This window comes from Taurulus bubalis, assembly GCF_910589615.1.
Source record: "Taurulus bubalis genome assembly, chromosome: 6".
Lineage (NCBI taxonomy): Eukaryota > Metazoa > Chordata > Actinopteri > Perciformes > Cottidae > Taurulus > Taurulus bubalis.
In genome coordinates, this window is record NC_136594.1 from 14,365,449 (window position 1) to 14,382,511 (window position 17,063).

Sequence of the window (17,063 nt, forward strand, 5' to 3'; positions counted from 1 at the left end):
ATCCAGTCAATAATCACCACCAGATAAAAAGGGGAAGACAGGGTGTGGGGGTTGGGGGGAGCATTGATTATCCTTGTTTTCTGCCAGCCAGCACACACAGTCAGTAAAATCAAGATCTGGTAAACAGCCAACAACACAGCACGACAGTCGGATTAAAGACAGTGGTGCTTTGGGCTTGTAGTCAGAAATCAAAGTGCCCTCTCATCTCCCCCTGCTCTTCCCTTTCCCAGTAGGAACCATGTTTTCCTCCCCCAACCACTCCGTCCAACCCTCATTCATTCCTCTCTACCTCCCCCCTGTGGCCACGAATGGCCATAGCAGGGTTTATGTTATATTGATTTAAGTGATGACTTGCTGTTAGTTAGTAGTATTCATCTTCATATCAAACAGTACAGTAAGAAGGCTACATGCAAACCGCCCGGCCATTAAACTACATGTACATAATACAGCAGGCTATAATGCAGATATGCTTCAGTTAATTTTACATTCAATGTTGATATTATAAGCTTTCCACCTTTAGCAAACTCAGTGTGAGCCTGTAGCACTTATCAGTTTACACACATGGAAGTGATGCTGCCGTTGTATGTTTGCTGACGGCCGGAGGACAAACTGTCAATCACCCGTCGAGCTGGAGGCGAAACTAAAGGTGTCGGAGGGAAAACGCACTCACATTTTACTGTCAACCAGTTACTGTTAGCTTACACTTTTTATTGTATTTCTTCCTCAAATATACTGGAAACACGTTCGGCCAGTTTACAGAACTAACACCCTAATTAAGCCAGCAAAAGTACCTTTTACCTGCCGCTCTTTTTTAGGCCACGAAGCTCTATCTGCAGCTCCAAATGTCTCAGTGTCCTTTGAATTTATATATATATATATATATATATATATATATATATATATATATATATATATATATATATATACACAAATACTAACTAATATTAACTTAAATTAACATAAATTCAATTAAATTTTTTTAATGTGTACAATGAGACAAATTGGAAACAAATGAACAACAAACAAAACGTTACATAATCTGCCAACAAAACTTCACAGAAAGCCAGAGGGACTTGAAAACCTGACTGAACATTTGGCAGCACCATAAAAAAATTAATGACTGCATTATGAATGAACCCGACACACGCCATACATATCTCTAGCCTCTCAACTGACTATAATCAAAAGCCTTGCAGTTGAGTTAAACTCTGTAACGGTGCAAACTATTGTGCAAGAACATATATGGGACTGATGTCTGCTGACCACTTATTTTCCTCATAAGAATCCTGTTCACACTCAATAAAATCAAATAAAAGCATTCTGATTAAGCACAAGAGACGACACATCCAGAGCTAAAAAAAAATCCTTGATCTACAACAGATTGTATGTATATATATATATATATATATATATATATATATATATATATATATATATATATATATATATATACACAGACAAGTCATTATAGTATATTTTAACGATAAATACTTGTGTTTTTAAGGGATACCTCACACTAGTGTTTGCTTTAAAAAGTATTTGCTTTTGCACAAATGCTTTAAAAAGGGAGGCAACACAGAGAAGAACAAGTTTTCATGTCAGGTTAATGTAAATAATGTTACAGCTTCATCCAATTTGAAAAAATACAATATATATAGCACTTTATAAGAGTTCTATCACCCAGTTACTTATAAGTATCATAGATACATACTCGTGTTTACAAAAGTATTAATTGTAAAGCTACATTTATTCTCAAGATCAGGTTATCAAAAAGCCCTTACAGCAATTCTTATTATTTTAATATTGTATGTGTTTCTTTTCTGCTCCGTCCTCTGCTCTACCACATTTCAGGCTCCATCCAGACAATCTTCTTCTGCTCCTCCCAGATGATGGTGCGCAGGTTGGTCAGCAGGGAGGTCTGGTCGCACCAGGAGTCCGGAGCCACGCTGTGAAACAGGCAGGGCAGCTTGTCCAGCAGCGGCTCCTCGCTCCTCGAGCACGCCAACAGCTGGTCCTCCGACTGGCTGTGGCGCTGCAGCTTTGACCTGAGAGTGGAGGAGGGAGGAACGGAATACATGAAGATAAGATAACGATGATTTCCTGTCTATTTTTTGTTGTTGTCATTTGTTGTTCATAACTGTCCAAATGTGACATCATATGAATATATTTCTTAACAGCTACAGTTACATTCTCCAAAACATCAACATTGAAAACGAGGTTATGATGTCATTCCCTCAGAATGAGAGCGAACAGGTTTCGATGGCAACATAGTGTGAGGTGTCAACTACGGGAAATCCTAATTGAAGAGGTAGACATACCAGTTCTTCCAGAGACAGAACACATAAACATTTTTCTGCTTCTGTATAAAACTAAAAGCTGGTCACAAGAAGTTCACGCCTGTTTGTTCAGAGAGTTAAACATCATCAGGTAAACGTAGTATTGAAATCAATGACAATATAGCTCCTGGAAGACCCTGATATCAAACAGGGCATTCCAAGGCTATGGCAGATGTCAACTCAAGTTGACTCAACATCAAGTTTCACCCAAGGAAACAGTTTTGTGCTTATCGTGATTATCTGAATGTGATATATGAGTCATGAGCAACAAGGTGAGCTCTGTCAGCTTTTGTATGAAGAAGAACAACAACAACAAAAAGAAGGATGGTTTACTTCAGTTTCCGTGCACTACGTGCAGACTGGCCAATGAAGATGATGATAGGGAAGATCTCGGCCCGGTGCAGCCGGCGCACACAGTCCAGCCCCAACGGCAGCACACAATGAATCCCCTGTAGGATGAGGAGAGCAATGCATGTTTAACGCTTGTGTCTCACAGTTCACACAGTTTTTGTGAGAAAAAAAAAAGACTTTCACTGAACAAAAACTATGGTTCTTTGTCAACTAACAAATATTCATTGATTTTCTGAATTTTAACCCTTTAGATGCCAGTTTGTATCTATAAAACCACTGCACGCTTTTCTGTTCAGCACCTAGTATTTATCATCTGGATCTGCGCTGCTGTGAATACTTTTCTACCGTTTTTAAGTCTTGAGTTTGGAATTTTTGCCTTTGCCAGCTTTTTTATTAGCAACCAGAAGTGATGCAGGAAGGTGGAGAGCAAACTGTTACAATTGACCTTCGAGGACCTTAATTTACTAAATGAACAACATGCTGTATTGCAGAAGATGTTTTTGCCTTATGAGTTTGTTGCTGCAGACTTATGAAAGTCATGGATTACAGTCTAAACTAAATTGGTGAAACATTGTGCTTAAAATTACTTCATCCTCATTCTTTCCTTTTTTGAGTTACCAACCTCAAATGAAACTATCCAAATATAACATCACTTTGTGTGTTTCGTGTTCTGACCTTCTTCATGACTTTCTCGACACTCTGCAGGGTGTAGCAGCAGCTTCTCTCCTGCTCACACTCCTCCAGGATCTCGGATCTCTGCTGCCGGGCTGCATGCTCGCTGAAGCTCAGCACCTCTGTAGAGCAGATGGGGAGGGGGTCAGAGAGGTAATGCATAAAGTGATGAGATCTGTCATATGATAAGATCATGAAAGAACTATGTATATTTTGATCAATACATTTCAAACTTTACATGGAGATATCTATTTACCTTTAGAAGTGCCATTATCTGTAAGTCATATTGTACATTATCTGAAATCTTTATCTTTTTCCTCTGCATGTCGTGTCTTTTTGTTCTTTTCAATACACTAGACCTTTTACTGATCATTACATTTTCATTTCACCACATCATTGCAGGAAATACTGGCCTCCGTCTTTTGTATTACGTACTATTTATTCACAAAGTTTATTTCTTTCCGGATTCGCAGTAACGGACGGACAAACATGCGATCTGTCAAGTCAAACAGACCTATCTGTCAGTACAGGAAAGTGCTTCCCTCCTCTGTAGCTACAATCTTCAATGAAAAATGTTCCAGTGGAAACAGATTCTAAAATATAAATGCAGGTTTTGGCATACAACAACACTGCATTTCTTACCAGGCTCACAGAGCTGGAAACCCTGCCAGTCTGCTATCTTCTTGTTTAGGATGTTTCCTAGGATGGTGGGCAGCAGCAGGACCGGCCTGCAGACGGGTGGGAAGTATGGAGTGACCAGGCTGTAAGGCATGAGGGTCAGACAACTTTTGGGTGCAGATGTATCACCTATATACGAAAGAATATAAATAAAAAGGTTAAATGTTTTCATTAAACAATATTTAAAAATGTTCAGCAAAAAGCAGATTCAAGAAGCAGTAAAGCAAGATATTGTACTTTTGTGTCTTTGCTGCTTTTGCAGGCTATTTTACCTGATTCTGCGCTCTTGGTATTTTCATTCTCCACACTGACCCACAGTGGGTTCCTGCCCTGGCGCCTGGTGCCAACAATCCTCACTGCCTTCTGCTTATTTGGGGCAACCATACGCCAAACCTGGTGAGTGAGAGGAATATTCACAAAAGTAAGCACACTGGGAAATTTTGGATGGGAATGCTGGGTGGTAGTATTTGAGATCATTTTTACCTTTGGAGACTTCTTTGTTTGAAAGCTCATGTCTTCAATTGCTCTAATCAGAAGTCGCTGTGCCCTGTGCCATCAGAAAATCATTAAAATGTATTGTTGAAAGCACTGTGAGTGGGAAGTATTCTGATGATTCTGATTCTCTCCCTCCTGCATGTTGACTGACAATAAACTGATCTGATACCGCACCCCTCATTCCCATATTCCACATCAGCGTACCGACCTGTAATAGTTGGGTACGCTTCCACCCTGGAGGTCCAGTAGCTGACAGGGGTGAACTTGGCTGGCGTGCCATGAGTCCTCAGTGCCAGCGGGCCGTGTGTTGGTGACATGAAGGATGTCGTTGCAGCACACAGACAGGGTCCAGTTGGGGCCAGCAGGGAGAGACAGGTTGACACGCACGTAGAAGGAGTCTCCGGATGATGTCTCACTGCTCTGCAGCTGCTGCAGCAGCGCCTCATAGTCTGGACAGGCAGAGGAAAACACTTTAATGAAAGCCACTGTAAATTTGTATACATTATTTACTTTTTATATAATCTATAAAGTTTTTACTTGCTGTACAGTGTGACTTTACACGTAGTGATTTTAGCTCCACTGTCCAACTCAGGATTTAACAATTTACCATGCTGTGACCTTATGTTCCTGTATTGGTTTATTCCAGGCGATTAGTTTTTGATAACAGAGAGGCTCTATTCAAATCAAATGAATGGAGAATACCCCGTTTGGCACTAATGTGAGTTCAGTGACCTAATGACACGTCCTTCATTTCTAGGTTCCTTGGTGGAAACCAGGAAAATAGCATGTATTCAATCCTCAGGCCAAACAAGAGAAAATGTCTCAATCTGGTGGAAAATACAATACTTTTAAAGCCAGGGATCTATATTGAAAGCCTGATATAATGGAATGCATCATTATGATTATTATGATGCAAAAACAAAGACACCCTCATAAATACAGCAGGTTGATCAACAATATATCTGTTTGCTATTTAAACAAGTCACAGCTATGTGTTGCCTCATGTGGCAGCTGGCCGTCTCCTTCCTGAAGGCGTCATAACAGCTGAAGCCATACACTTTTATTTCCAGCTGATCCCAAGATACAGACACTGTGATTTGTTATAAAACAGTCCGGCCTTTTTACTGTGCTCTTGCATGTGTTTACATATGTTTGTGTGCGTGGGAATTTTTTTATTTTTTATTGAAAATTAAAAGTTCAAAGTGAACTTTTGTTGCTGTTTTTATTACGTAATTTCATGATCCTGGAATCACAACATGAACATTAATTGTCACAATGCAAAATGACAATCTTGCTTATTGAGGATTAATTTGTTTGAAGAAAGTCTTCCGTCATGTGAAATCATGGTAAATGTAATCTGATATTAATTATCAGATTAATTAATTATTATATATCCTTTTTTTATTTAATTTTTTATTCAGTCTGTATATTTAATATTCTTCTTTACTGTTTTATTTATTTGTATTACTATTTTACTGTTTATTTATATTACTTGATTTTTATCTTCTATTTACTTGTGAGCAATGCTGCTGTAATCCTGTAATTTCCCCGCTGCGGGACTAATAAAGGATTATTTTATTTTATTATCTTTTGATGAAAAAGTACTATTTTGGCTTAAAGAATGGAGATTGGTGGAATGTGGGACATACCATCTTGCCTGGGCCGGAGGGAGAGGTGACAGAGGCCTGTGACCTGGCCAAGAGCCCACATAGCTTCCTCTAAGGTGGAATCTTCAAGCACCATTCTCAGGGCCTTCTGGTTCTGCTCGTACTCCACCTGCAGACCAACAATATAATGAGAAACGCCTTCACAGCAGGCAGAATGATTAGAATCAGTGTTCAGAAACACATTCGACCCACCTCCACTATCTGTGACCCGGGGCTGATGCCGACAGTATGGGCAGCAGTCCCTTCTGTCACCTGGTGCACAAACACTCCGGTCTTATTGCCTCCCACCACTGCCAGCTGTCCGAGTAATGCCTCCCCCTGGAGGGAGATGCTGAGGACACGGCCGTTGACACGAATTGCTTTCTGACGAGAGCGCATCAGGAATGGAGGCACTGAGGTTCTTGACATGCTGGGGAGAGAGACATGAAGAGAGGAGAAAAGAATAGAATGCTTGATCAAACATTTTGATTCAAAATGGAAAAATGTTGCCTCTCACTGAGAACAAAGAAAATATGTTCACACTATACAGCTTGATCAATGTGGTCTGCATATTAGGCTCATCTAACTTCTCTCTTTTCAAATATTGTTACATCATAAATGAGGAAAATAATTATTATATTCTCATATTTTAAGAGTGAGATCCCACCGCAGCAGAAATAAGATGTGTCTCTTTGATAAACTGTGAGCAATTATACATGAGGCACAGCAGCGTAACTATTAAAAATATATCAAAATCAAGTATTTAAAAAACCCACATGTAGGGGAGCTTTATTCACTTATTTGTCATGAGAATTCATTGCATCCTGTTAGTGACTGCATCTCACAATAGATGAGTATGAACTTATACACGTGGTGTGTAACACTTTTGTGAATTTGCCCCTGATTGCATGGAAGTCTCTACGAAAATGACCCTACTTCTCACATGATTTATTACCTCGTTACACATTGTGAACATGAGCGAATGGTCTCAATCGCTAGTTTCACATCTCCGCTATATATGCACTAGATTAGCTTTTACAGTATATCTCAAATTATAATTGACTATTAAATTTAAGTTTTTAAATGGAGATGTTGTGTTTGATAAATCAGTGCTGATTAATGATTATAAATCTTGAATATCTTCATTGTTAAATCGTCTACTACCTTAAAGGCATGCAAGGGCTTCAATTGACAAAATATTAATTATAGTCAGGCAGAGTCATGTGTCATATTTATAGCTGTGTTGTGGATTGTCTCACCCATCAATGCTGGAACCATTCGAAGAGGAAAGCCTGGGCTTGTGCTCGTCTTCACCCTCCACTGAACAAAAGAGAGGCTGTTTCATGATTTGGCATCAGGGCTGTGAGTTAACGTGTCACCTTACAGCCCTGGCAAAGGTTCAACATTGAACAATAGCTAATGAAAGTACAGCCAAACTACAGAAAACCTCAAACCCCTCCGCCCAAACACACAGGCACTTTGTATCTTTTCTACACACACCACAGGGGATAAACACAAAGTCGTCCAACAGAAATTCAGTCTCCACTGCTTCCAAGCTGCAAAAGAAAAGAAAGACAAACAATACATGAACGCCGCGATCAGATTACTCTGTCTGTTACTTTCTTTCACATACAAAACATGTACATCTACACTGATAATGTTGACTTATGGCCTGCATACTGAGCTTACTTTAATGCTAATGTGAGATGCGTATCTGCTGGTTGGTAGGAATAATTAAAGCCTCATGATGACGAAATTAAATCTTTTGGCAGCACTTTGAACACATAAATACCCAAATACCATGAGCAGAAATAAAAAAATTGAGGAATGTGAGTCTGTACAAAAACGATAAAGTCTATTAACAGTGTGTTCTCCCTGTGCTCCCAACACAGCCTGCAGCTTTTATTTTCTCTAATTATTGATCACATATCTTTCTTGATCTCATAAAATCCTAGTTAAGCCTCTCATTCCTGTTAATTGATAATCCACTTGAAGCTGAATGCCTCCTCGTTAACAGAAAGGAATGCAGAGGTCAATAACACCTTGAAGTCTTCCTTTCTGGGAGGTGTTCTGCCAACAACCTCGGCAGTTGGCACTAATGATGTGAAAAGCATGAACACAACACACAGTAACATCTACTGTGGATGAACAGGGGAACACACACCTGCGGTCTTCATACAGAGCTTTCTTCCTTCTGCGGAGAGACTCTGGACTGGGGGGCTCCACGTTTCGGGATCGGATACTACTTGCATCTTCACACTGTACACATACAGGCAGATTGAGACACATTGCATATCTAAACACAAATATTAATTATTCACTGTGTAAACATTTACAAGTAAAATTTGTCAAAAATGTATTGAATGTCAAAAGCAGATAGAAAATCTAGGCTTGGATATCATTTAAGAAATGTAAATACAACAGCGACATTATATACACCAAAATTATTTTAATAACTTCTATTTTTTATATGAATATTTCTAACTTGTTATTATAATACCGATTAATATTGCTTTAAAGGATTAGACAGGCTTCATTCCATATTTTTCCTTTTCTCAACAAATCTCACAAATAGACCAAATATAAATTTGTACTCTCAATAGTTTTGAACAACTATACTCTGTCTGTCTCACTCAACTCCAAGTCCATTGGTTCCTACTGCAAATGTTAATCTTTAAAAAGGTGTCATAATATATAGTTTGAAAAAGACTAATTATATTTGGTAAAACAGCTTTGTAGCAATTGTTATTCAAACAGGAATAAACAGTTCACAAAGGAATTGTTCAATACCCAGTCCATGTAAAATAAATACGGCAATCACACACACACACACACACACACACACACACACACACACACACACACACACACACACACACACACACACACACACACACACCTCTGAATTGAAGGAACTGAGCATTGATATTGGATTGACTGCATCCATGCGGCAAAGTCTTCGTCTATTGGGCACTTTGGGTGGGGATATCGATGATTCTTCAAAGCTGGAAGTCGGGCTCTCCCAGTCCACCTCCGACTCCTTTGATAAAAACACAAAATAACATTATTATTTCTGTACGTGTTGTGTTCATGCGTATGCTGACATGTGCTTTTGTGACTCACCCCATCACAACTCTGCCGTTGCTCTCTGCTGGAGCTGCGTTTGGCCTGCACGCTGAAGACACGCTCTTGGAGCTCAACCAGCTGGCACCTCAGGGTGTCCTTCTCAGCCAAGATGCGGGCGATCATGGTCTGCGCCTCGTCTCTGGACAGGTACGCCTAGAAAATCATTCATATTTACGTTACATACCTTTTTTACACAAAAAGAACTGCGCACAGTCACACCTTGTTTCTCATGCACGCAGATAAACACAATCAGGCCGAGTTTATGCCTCATGTAGAAATCACAACGTCATGATAACCACAATGGCTTCACTCGACACGCACCACCTGTAACTCAAAACGTGGGTATGTCCATGTCTCATGAAGAAGAATGAATGTATGTGCCAGCTTCACTGCCACAAAGGCATGTGATATGCAGGATGTTGTCAACGTGACGCCTGTCGTTGGTCTGTTTCTATTGTTTCACACATTCTTGTTAGGACAAAAACATAGAACATAGAAACCATGAAGCAGCAACCATGTAGGCCTCTCACTCGCTTGTGTTGTTGGTTACTCACAAGGGATAAAGTGGGTGTTAAAACATTCAGGTGCAAGACAAAAAGTCCTTGTCTGCAGGGGACAAAGGAGGTTTATACATTAGTATGGTCAAAATAAAAAGTTTGTGCATGAGAGAAAATCAGGTATTTCTTGTATAGAGGCAGGAATCATATCAGATTACCTGCTGGCCAACAAACAGCAGGGGAAAACACAACCATATAAGATGGCAATCACAGTAGAAAATAGAAAATCAGGAAATAAAATACAATGTTGAAGGAGCAGTGTGTACAAATCTAGTGGTGAGGTGCAGATTGCAACCAACTAAACACCCCTCCGATCAATTCCCCCCTTCCCAAGAGTATCAAAGAACCAGGGTGGCCTTGAGGTGACGTAAAAACACAAAATGCCCTTACGAGAGCCAGTGTTTTGTTTTATCTCTTCTGACACGGTGAAGAGGACAAGCTCCTGATTTAGACATGAACAGCTTATTCTAAAGGTAGGGAAAACACAATGACTCTTAGTTTCAGGTGATTAAACACTAATGCAAATATAGTTATGCATATTGTATTCCAGTTCAGCTCATGGAGCCCCCTAAATCCTAAAAACTGGTGATTTAATGTGACAGAACATGTAATTACAAGGTGATCATTTGGTCAAAAAGGTTGTAAAAACGTGTCTAGTTGTCAACACATGGATGCAACAGAAGCTTAAATACAAATGTAAATGCAAATCGTCGGCTAATCACAAAACTCCCATCCCATTAGGGAAAAAAGTGTATATATATATATATATATATATATATATATATATATATATATATATATATATCCGAAAATGTACCAGATTCATTACAAATATGCGTAACCTATTGCTAAAATCGGAATTGTCATTTATAGTTTAAACATGGTAGTCACATGGTAAACTCAATCTATCAGAAGAAATGTTTCAAACCAAACATCAAGTGTATACATGTAAAAAGCCTCTATCCTAAAAAGGACACCATCATTTTCACCGTCTTGTCTAGGTGAAGACACATGTTGTTGGTTACTGCACAGCTCCAGTGGAGCAGCTGGCAGCTGTGTGGCCACCTGACAGTTGTCAGGGTGTGGGTGGATTGTTAATTTAATTCCTCTCGGAGGAAAAGCCTCAACGATGTTCAGAAGACAAGTACGAAACATGCTTTAAGTTTAATCATTGCAGCATTGTATCATCGACAGGTTTGTCAGTGTAAAAGGTGTTTATTTTTACTTCAATACCGTTTAATGACAGTAAGAATAATGATTTGAGTAAAGGAGAGATTAATCAATGTCTAAGAAGAGACATACATAGCTACACACCTACACAGGGACAATAAGTGCCAAGAGAACTGGTTGCATTGTTGACACTCTCTACAACAACATTGCTGACACCTGACTGCTTGACATTTCGACAGGAAAAACAAAACACATGATGTGATGGAAGATCAGCTACAAACAAGGCATACAAATATAACCTGAAATAGAAAATGCTGCCTAGAAAACTGAATTAATGTTTTTATGGAAGACAGGAAGGTTTGAGTGGCAATATTTCTCCTTACTTGGTCTCTCTCTGCCTGCAGCTCTTTCATCTGGTTCTGGATCACAGTGCTCTTCTGCTGGTGCATCTTACAGTCCAGGGTCAGCTGCTGCACCTGGAGGCTCAGGCACTCCTTTTGATCCAGGAGCTGAACGCAAAATTACACAAATGTGGCCTCAAATGTTTTAGAGATATATAATAGATGTCCACGGAAACATCTGTGTTGTCTGAAATAGATAAGGGTGCCATATAGTGTTGCCATTTCATAATGTATCTTATCACATTTTACTGTAAAACTGTTCATTTCTTTTTGATTAATAAAATGCACAGATAGTATTTAATTAGAGGTTCTCCTCTGTCTAAAGGCTTGTGTTTTTATCATTTGTAGCAGTGGGTTAAACACAATGAATGACATTTCCTGATCCATGATGACACACACACACACACACACACACACACACACACAAACACACACACACACACACACACACACACACACACACACACACACACATACCGCTTGCTTCTCTCTCAGCAGCTGTTCATTCTCCTCTCTGTAACACCTGAGCTGCTCTGCAAGCTCCACCTGGCTGTCTACGGCCTCGGCCAGGTCTTGGGCCAGGATGTCCTGACGAGCCTGTCAGAAACACAACAGTGACAGCAAATTATATTCAAACCGGAAGACACAACTGGCTACTGACTCTTTCACTCTCTATGTGTTGAAGCTGTTACTATCAGTGAATATCACATAATAATTAAGGGATTATTCTCACTGGGTTCAGTTTTTCCGCCTTCACCAGCTGGCAGCGCAGATTCCTGACTTCTTCTTGCAGCTGCGGAGTCTCAGCAGCGTAGGCACACCTGAGCGAGCGCCGCTTTTGGAACTCATTCTCTGTTTGTGCCTTCTGCAGCTCAGTCTGCAGCTGATAGATCTGCAACAACACAAGAACAGCAGTGTCGATCGGGCTGCAACTATGATTATTTAAACTATCTTTTAGTTTTCTGAATTCATCAGTTGAAAAATACAGTTTTGTCTGTAAAACATTAAACTAATTGTGACCAGAACCCCAAATAATTGTATTGTCTCACCAACTGTCCCAGAATCCCCAGAGGTATCTAACTTATCTCTGCTTGATAAAGTACTTTTAAGTGAGATAATTAATTATAAAAATTCAGTTCTTTAAGCCTGATGTTCCCTTAAGATCCCAGCTTTGTGTTTCAGGAAAGAAACACTGATTCTATGTATTTCTGAGTGTTTGAGTGAGAAGGATCACTGACCTGCAGGTTGAGTTCATGGAGACGCATGCTCACAGCTGATTTCTCCTCGATGGCTGCTGTGTAGCGCATATACAAGTCACACTTCTCATCCTTTAGCTTGGTGACGTCATGTTGCAAAGAACACACGTGTCTCTGCATGCGTTCATTTTCAGACTGAAGACAATTGGACTTATCCGCCACTTCCATTATCTCCCTAATCTCCAACTCCAGGGAAGCACAGCGTGCACTCTTTCTGCTAGCTTCGCAACGCGCCTCCTGGAGCTCCTTCTGCATCCCTGTTACTGCTCTGACCAGATACTCTGTCAGCTCTGAGTATTTTATTAGGCCTGCGAGGAAAATAACGAAAGTTTGACATAAAGCAAGTGACACAAACAGACAATTATTCCCTTAAAATACCTCATCAAAGCCACTGACCACTGAATCTTGAAGGCTCAGTGCTGGGTTTGCATCCAGTGACTTGGGTGTACAGGGTGGGGTAGTGGATCATCAGGCTCTCCAGCAAGGCCACAGCACCATTCCTCGCCTGGGTCCTCAGCAGATCCAGCATATAGCCTGTAAATGGAAGATGGTCATGTAATGTTGTCATCCAAAGAATTCCTCTAGAAAGGTTATTTGGTATTTCAGAAAAAAACAAAACTTTCATTTCCCCAGAGAGAAAGCAAGCTCAAAATAATAACATCCAATAAACACAATATTTACAGTAATTAATAAAGTCATTTGAAAAAATAAAATATATAGGACTAAAAACATATAGCATGCCAATACAGTCTTAAACTCTTTAAAGTAGCATAACATGTTGGTTTTACTTTACATATTAGTTTTTATTACTGTTGCTGTAATTTCCTCTGTCTCTTGGCAATACACTCAACAGTCAAACAAATCTGGTGCCGTAAAAGAGAAGACAGACTTCATCCTCCACAACACCATGGAAATCCAAGAAGCAACAAGTCAAGTCAGAAATCTCACTGGTTCTCATGCTGCGGTTGGTGAGGTTGTGGCAGGAGAGGATCTCATCCTCGTCCATCTCGGTGAGCACCCGGACCTGCCTCAGGTACGGGATCAAGATGCCTGGCCGCACACCCAAAGAGATCCGGTGGCGGTTGTCGTTTATCAGTTCCCACAAATCCTCCTCTCCCATATCTCCAAGTTTTGGACTCTCAGAAACACACTCCCCTGCCATCCTGAGGGTGTTACGTGCGTTGGAAAGAGAGATGGATGTGCGACTAGAGCAAACGGAGTGAGCACACAGCCTTTGCTGCGAAGACACTTGTCACTGACTCATCCCTGGAAGCACACAGAACAGCAGTCTGACTGGAAATGCATTCGAGAACTATAAAAGGGCCAGGATTTCCACGCCCAATTGTTATGTCAAAATATGTGTGTGTGTGTGTGTGTGTGTGTGTGTGTGTGTGTGTGTGTGTGTGTGTGTGTGTGTGTGTGTTTATGTGTGTAGGAAAACCTGTCAGACAAGACCTCTGTGATGCAGCGCAACAAGGGACTGACTCGATTAGTGTTAGCACAAACACACAATGGTTCAAACCAATTTTGAAACACAGGCTTTTACACACTAAAACATTAGTTAACATAGCTCTATTCCATTAACACTCTTGATGTCTTTCTCAGATGTGTTTGCTTTCACCAGCTAATTCAATATCTAATCACATCATAAACCTCTGCCTCATTTCATCAATGAGCAAAGCCAGATTTGTTTGTTGAATGCAGTCAAGCCATAGCATATGGGAAAACGAACAAAGCCTCTCGTCAACACAGAAACATTAGATGAGAGGGGAGTTTGGCTTAATAATTTCTAATCACAGTAAAGTAAACACACATACCTCACCGCCGACAGGAACACTGAGCTATGAAGTGCAAAGTCCTCCGTTGAAGAAGGCTGGGGGCGTAGCTGGAATGGGTTGTCAGCGCAAGGTCAAACGCTTTCTCACACTGTTAGCTAACTTACGCCAACTGTTTACTGTACTGTTAAGGGTTTATGCAAACAAATGAAAGCAGTTAAGGCAACCTACAGTAAATTATATAGCGTTACTGGCACACAGGTGTGCTAGAGGATGTACGTAATCTAATAGATACTCAGGACATATGGACATAAAATAATATGATTTAACTATAGAAATGAGAGGAAATAATACATTTTAAACGCATTTGTTTGAACTTGAACAATCAAAGGACACAAATAATCTCTCTGTCATAGAGCTATTCCTGTATTTCCAACTCATGGTGTGGTTTAAGATCAAAGGAAGTTATTAAAGGAGATTAAGATGCACGTGCCAGTAAAATGCAATAGTCAAAAGTGTGAATAATGAATGAATAATGAATAAATAATGTGTGAGCTCATTAAGACTGTATGTGTAAATGTATGAAACCTACAAACAGCATGACTCTGGTGCTCAGTGCTGCAATGCAGAGCATGTTCCACCAAATTGTTATTAACAACAAAGAGGATTAATAGAATAGGGAGAAAGGAAAGAATCGTTCTTTTCCACCCTGACAGAAAAAGAATGTGAAGAAAGAGAGGAGATAAATGAGAAACACCTGTGAGCTGGGGGAGAATCAACTAACAGAAGCGAACAGAAGAGAGGAGAAGAACAGAGAGAGGAGTAAGATGGGCTAAAGGAGGAGATAATTTAAGTATTATTCAGTGTGTCGAAAAGAAAACAGTTGATGTATTCAAAACTAAACAAAGCAGCAAGTGATCCAAGAACCGGCTGGTGGACTTGCTCGGATGCAACTGTGGGCCTCCTTGCCTTCGTTTGGCCGTTAAGATAAGTTCCCTCTCCTGCAACTCTCCGGGCTTCTCCTTCTTTTTCCTCAAAAACACCTTCATACACTGAACTGAACTGGATTGACATTAACTGCTCTTATTGACACAAACATTGGGTTTGAAATTAATTGCCTTCCTTCAGACCCACAAACCACTAACTAGGCGTTACTGAGATATTGCATTAACGAGAATAGTAAGGCTGCTCCCTCTGAGTTGGTTGGTCAATCAGTTGCTCTGGTCTTGGTTTAAAAAAATATATATTTAGTGTTTTTATTTTTTGGGTCCTTTTGGAGTAATGTTGCAAATGTTTTGCTTTTCACATGCATGCCGCTGCAATTAACACTGAGAGCAAGTGCTCCAGAACTCAGGTGATGCAATAGCAAGATCCAGAAAATACCCTTAAGGTGAATGGAAGGGTCATTTCTGTAACAAACGTCCTCACCCAAATCATATTTTCCCAAACCTAACCAAGTATTTCTGTTTGAACTCACAGTGTGTTTAAAGTTGGGAATGGCAATAAATGACAAAAAAAAGCTTAAGATACAACGAGAACAGGGTGTTAAACAAACATGGCACAAGCTTAAAATGTGCGACATGCAAAATGTCATTAAAATGTCATTATATATACTGCATATATGTGTGTCTTCCCATGGGATCGTGATGGCTGTTAACCTGGCAGTGCAATAAATGTTTTGCTGCTGCATCACTGTACTGGACACTTCACAATTAAGGAGTTCTCCTGCTTTCAACATACGTCATCTGTTATATGAGTAAGAAAGGGATAGTTATGTATTTGTATTGGCTGCTTGTTTGGCCGTACTTCAAGGTCTGTGCTCCCGCGATGCCAGTTCTCGTGACTGTAGGGTGCCTCAGGTGCTGGGGAAAAGCCTACCAGGCACAAGAAAAGATGGCGCTCACAGAGAGCATGCAATCTGAGGAACCGGTTCCACTGCATTGCACGGATAAGGCTTAGTGGCAACCCGCTGCCCTCACATTTGTAAGTGTTGAATTCACTTGACAGTTCCTTTCGCAAAAGCAGCTGATTGGCAAGTGACCAGTTATTGGAAGAGTGGCATATAATGTTGATTTCAATGATTGACAATGCAGACATGGAGTGAAATGTGCAAACACAGTGCCGGTCTATTGTCAACAAACTTAAGTGCCACTGTCAACTAGGACAGGCGTGGTCCGTTTATTTCAATAGCAGAGTATGAAGATACATCTCCACCCATGTTAATTGTACAGGTGCTGTGTTTTACGATAGATTGCCACACAGATGAATAACACTAATTAAAACATATTAGAGATTCCACAAGGAATTGCTTCCTCATTCATAATATTGCCCTACAAGTTAAGCTTACTGTTTGCTCAGAGCAAAATCTTTATCTGCGGCATGCCCATGAGATGTTTGCTCTAGCTTCTGTATACCAACAATAAATTAAAGCTTTGCAGCGGCCACCATAAATAGCTTATGACACTATGACCAAAAGGAAGAAATGCAGAATACCTCAAAATCCCCTTGCTGAGCATGTTCTGAAATTGACTTCAAATGGTGCAGTTACTCCAACAATAACCATAAACACACGAGCCGTGGCATCTAAAATGACACAGAAG

At 40.2% G+C, this 17,063-nt stretch overlaps 1 protein-coding gene across 1 annotated transcript; it reads right to left on the bottom strand.

The window, feature by feature from the left end:
• Positions 1-1,471: 1,471 nt before the first annotated feature.
• Positions 1,472-13,850, bottom strand: card14 (caspase recruitment domain family, member 14; the record flags this gene model as incomplete). Its single annotated transcript, XM_079219308.1, has 20 exons — positions 1,472-2,045; positions 2,670-2,785; positions 3,363-3,481; positions 4,002-4,166; positions 4,310-4,430; positions 4,521-4,584; positions 4,741-4,981; positions 6,182-6,308; positions 6,392-6,608; positions 7,438-7,498; positions 7,679-7,734; positions 8,343-8,437; positions 9,078-9,218; positions 9,302-9,457; positions 11,415-11,540; positions 11,910-12,029; positions 12,166-12,324; positions 12,671-12,996; positions 13,085-13,222; positions 13,637-13,850. The coding sequence occupies 20 exons, from the start codon at positions 13,848-13,850 to the stop codon at positions 1,838-1,840; spliced, it is 2,970 nt and encodes a 989-aa protein (XP_079075434.1). The 3' UTR covers positions 1,472-1,837.
• Positions 13,851-17,063: the final 3,213 nt, after the last annotated feature.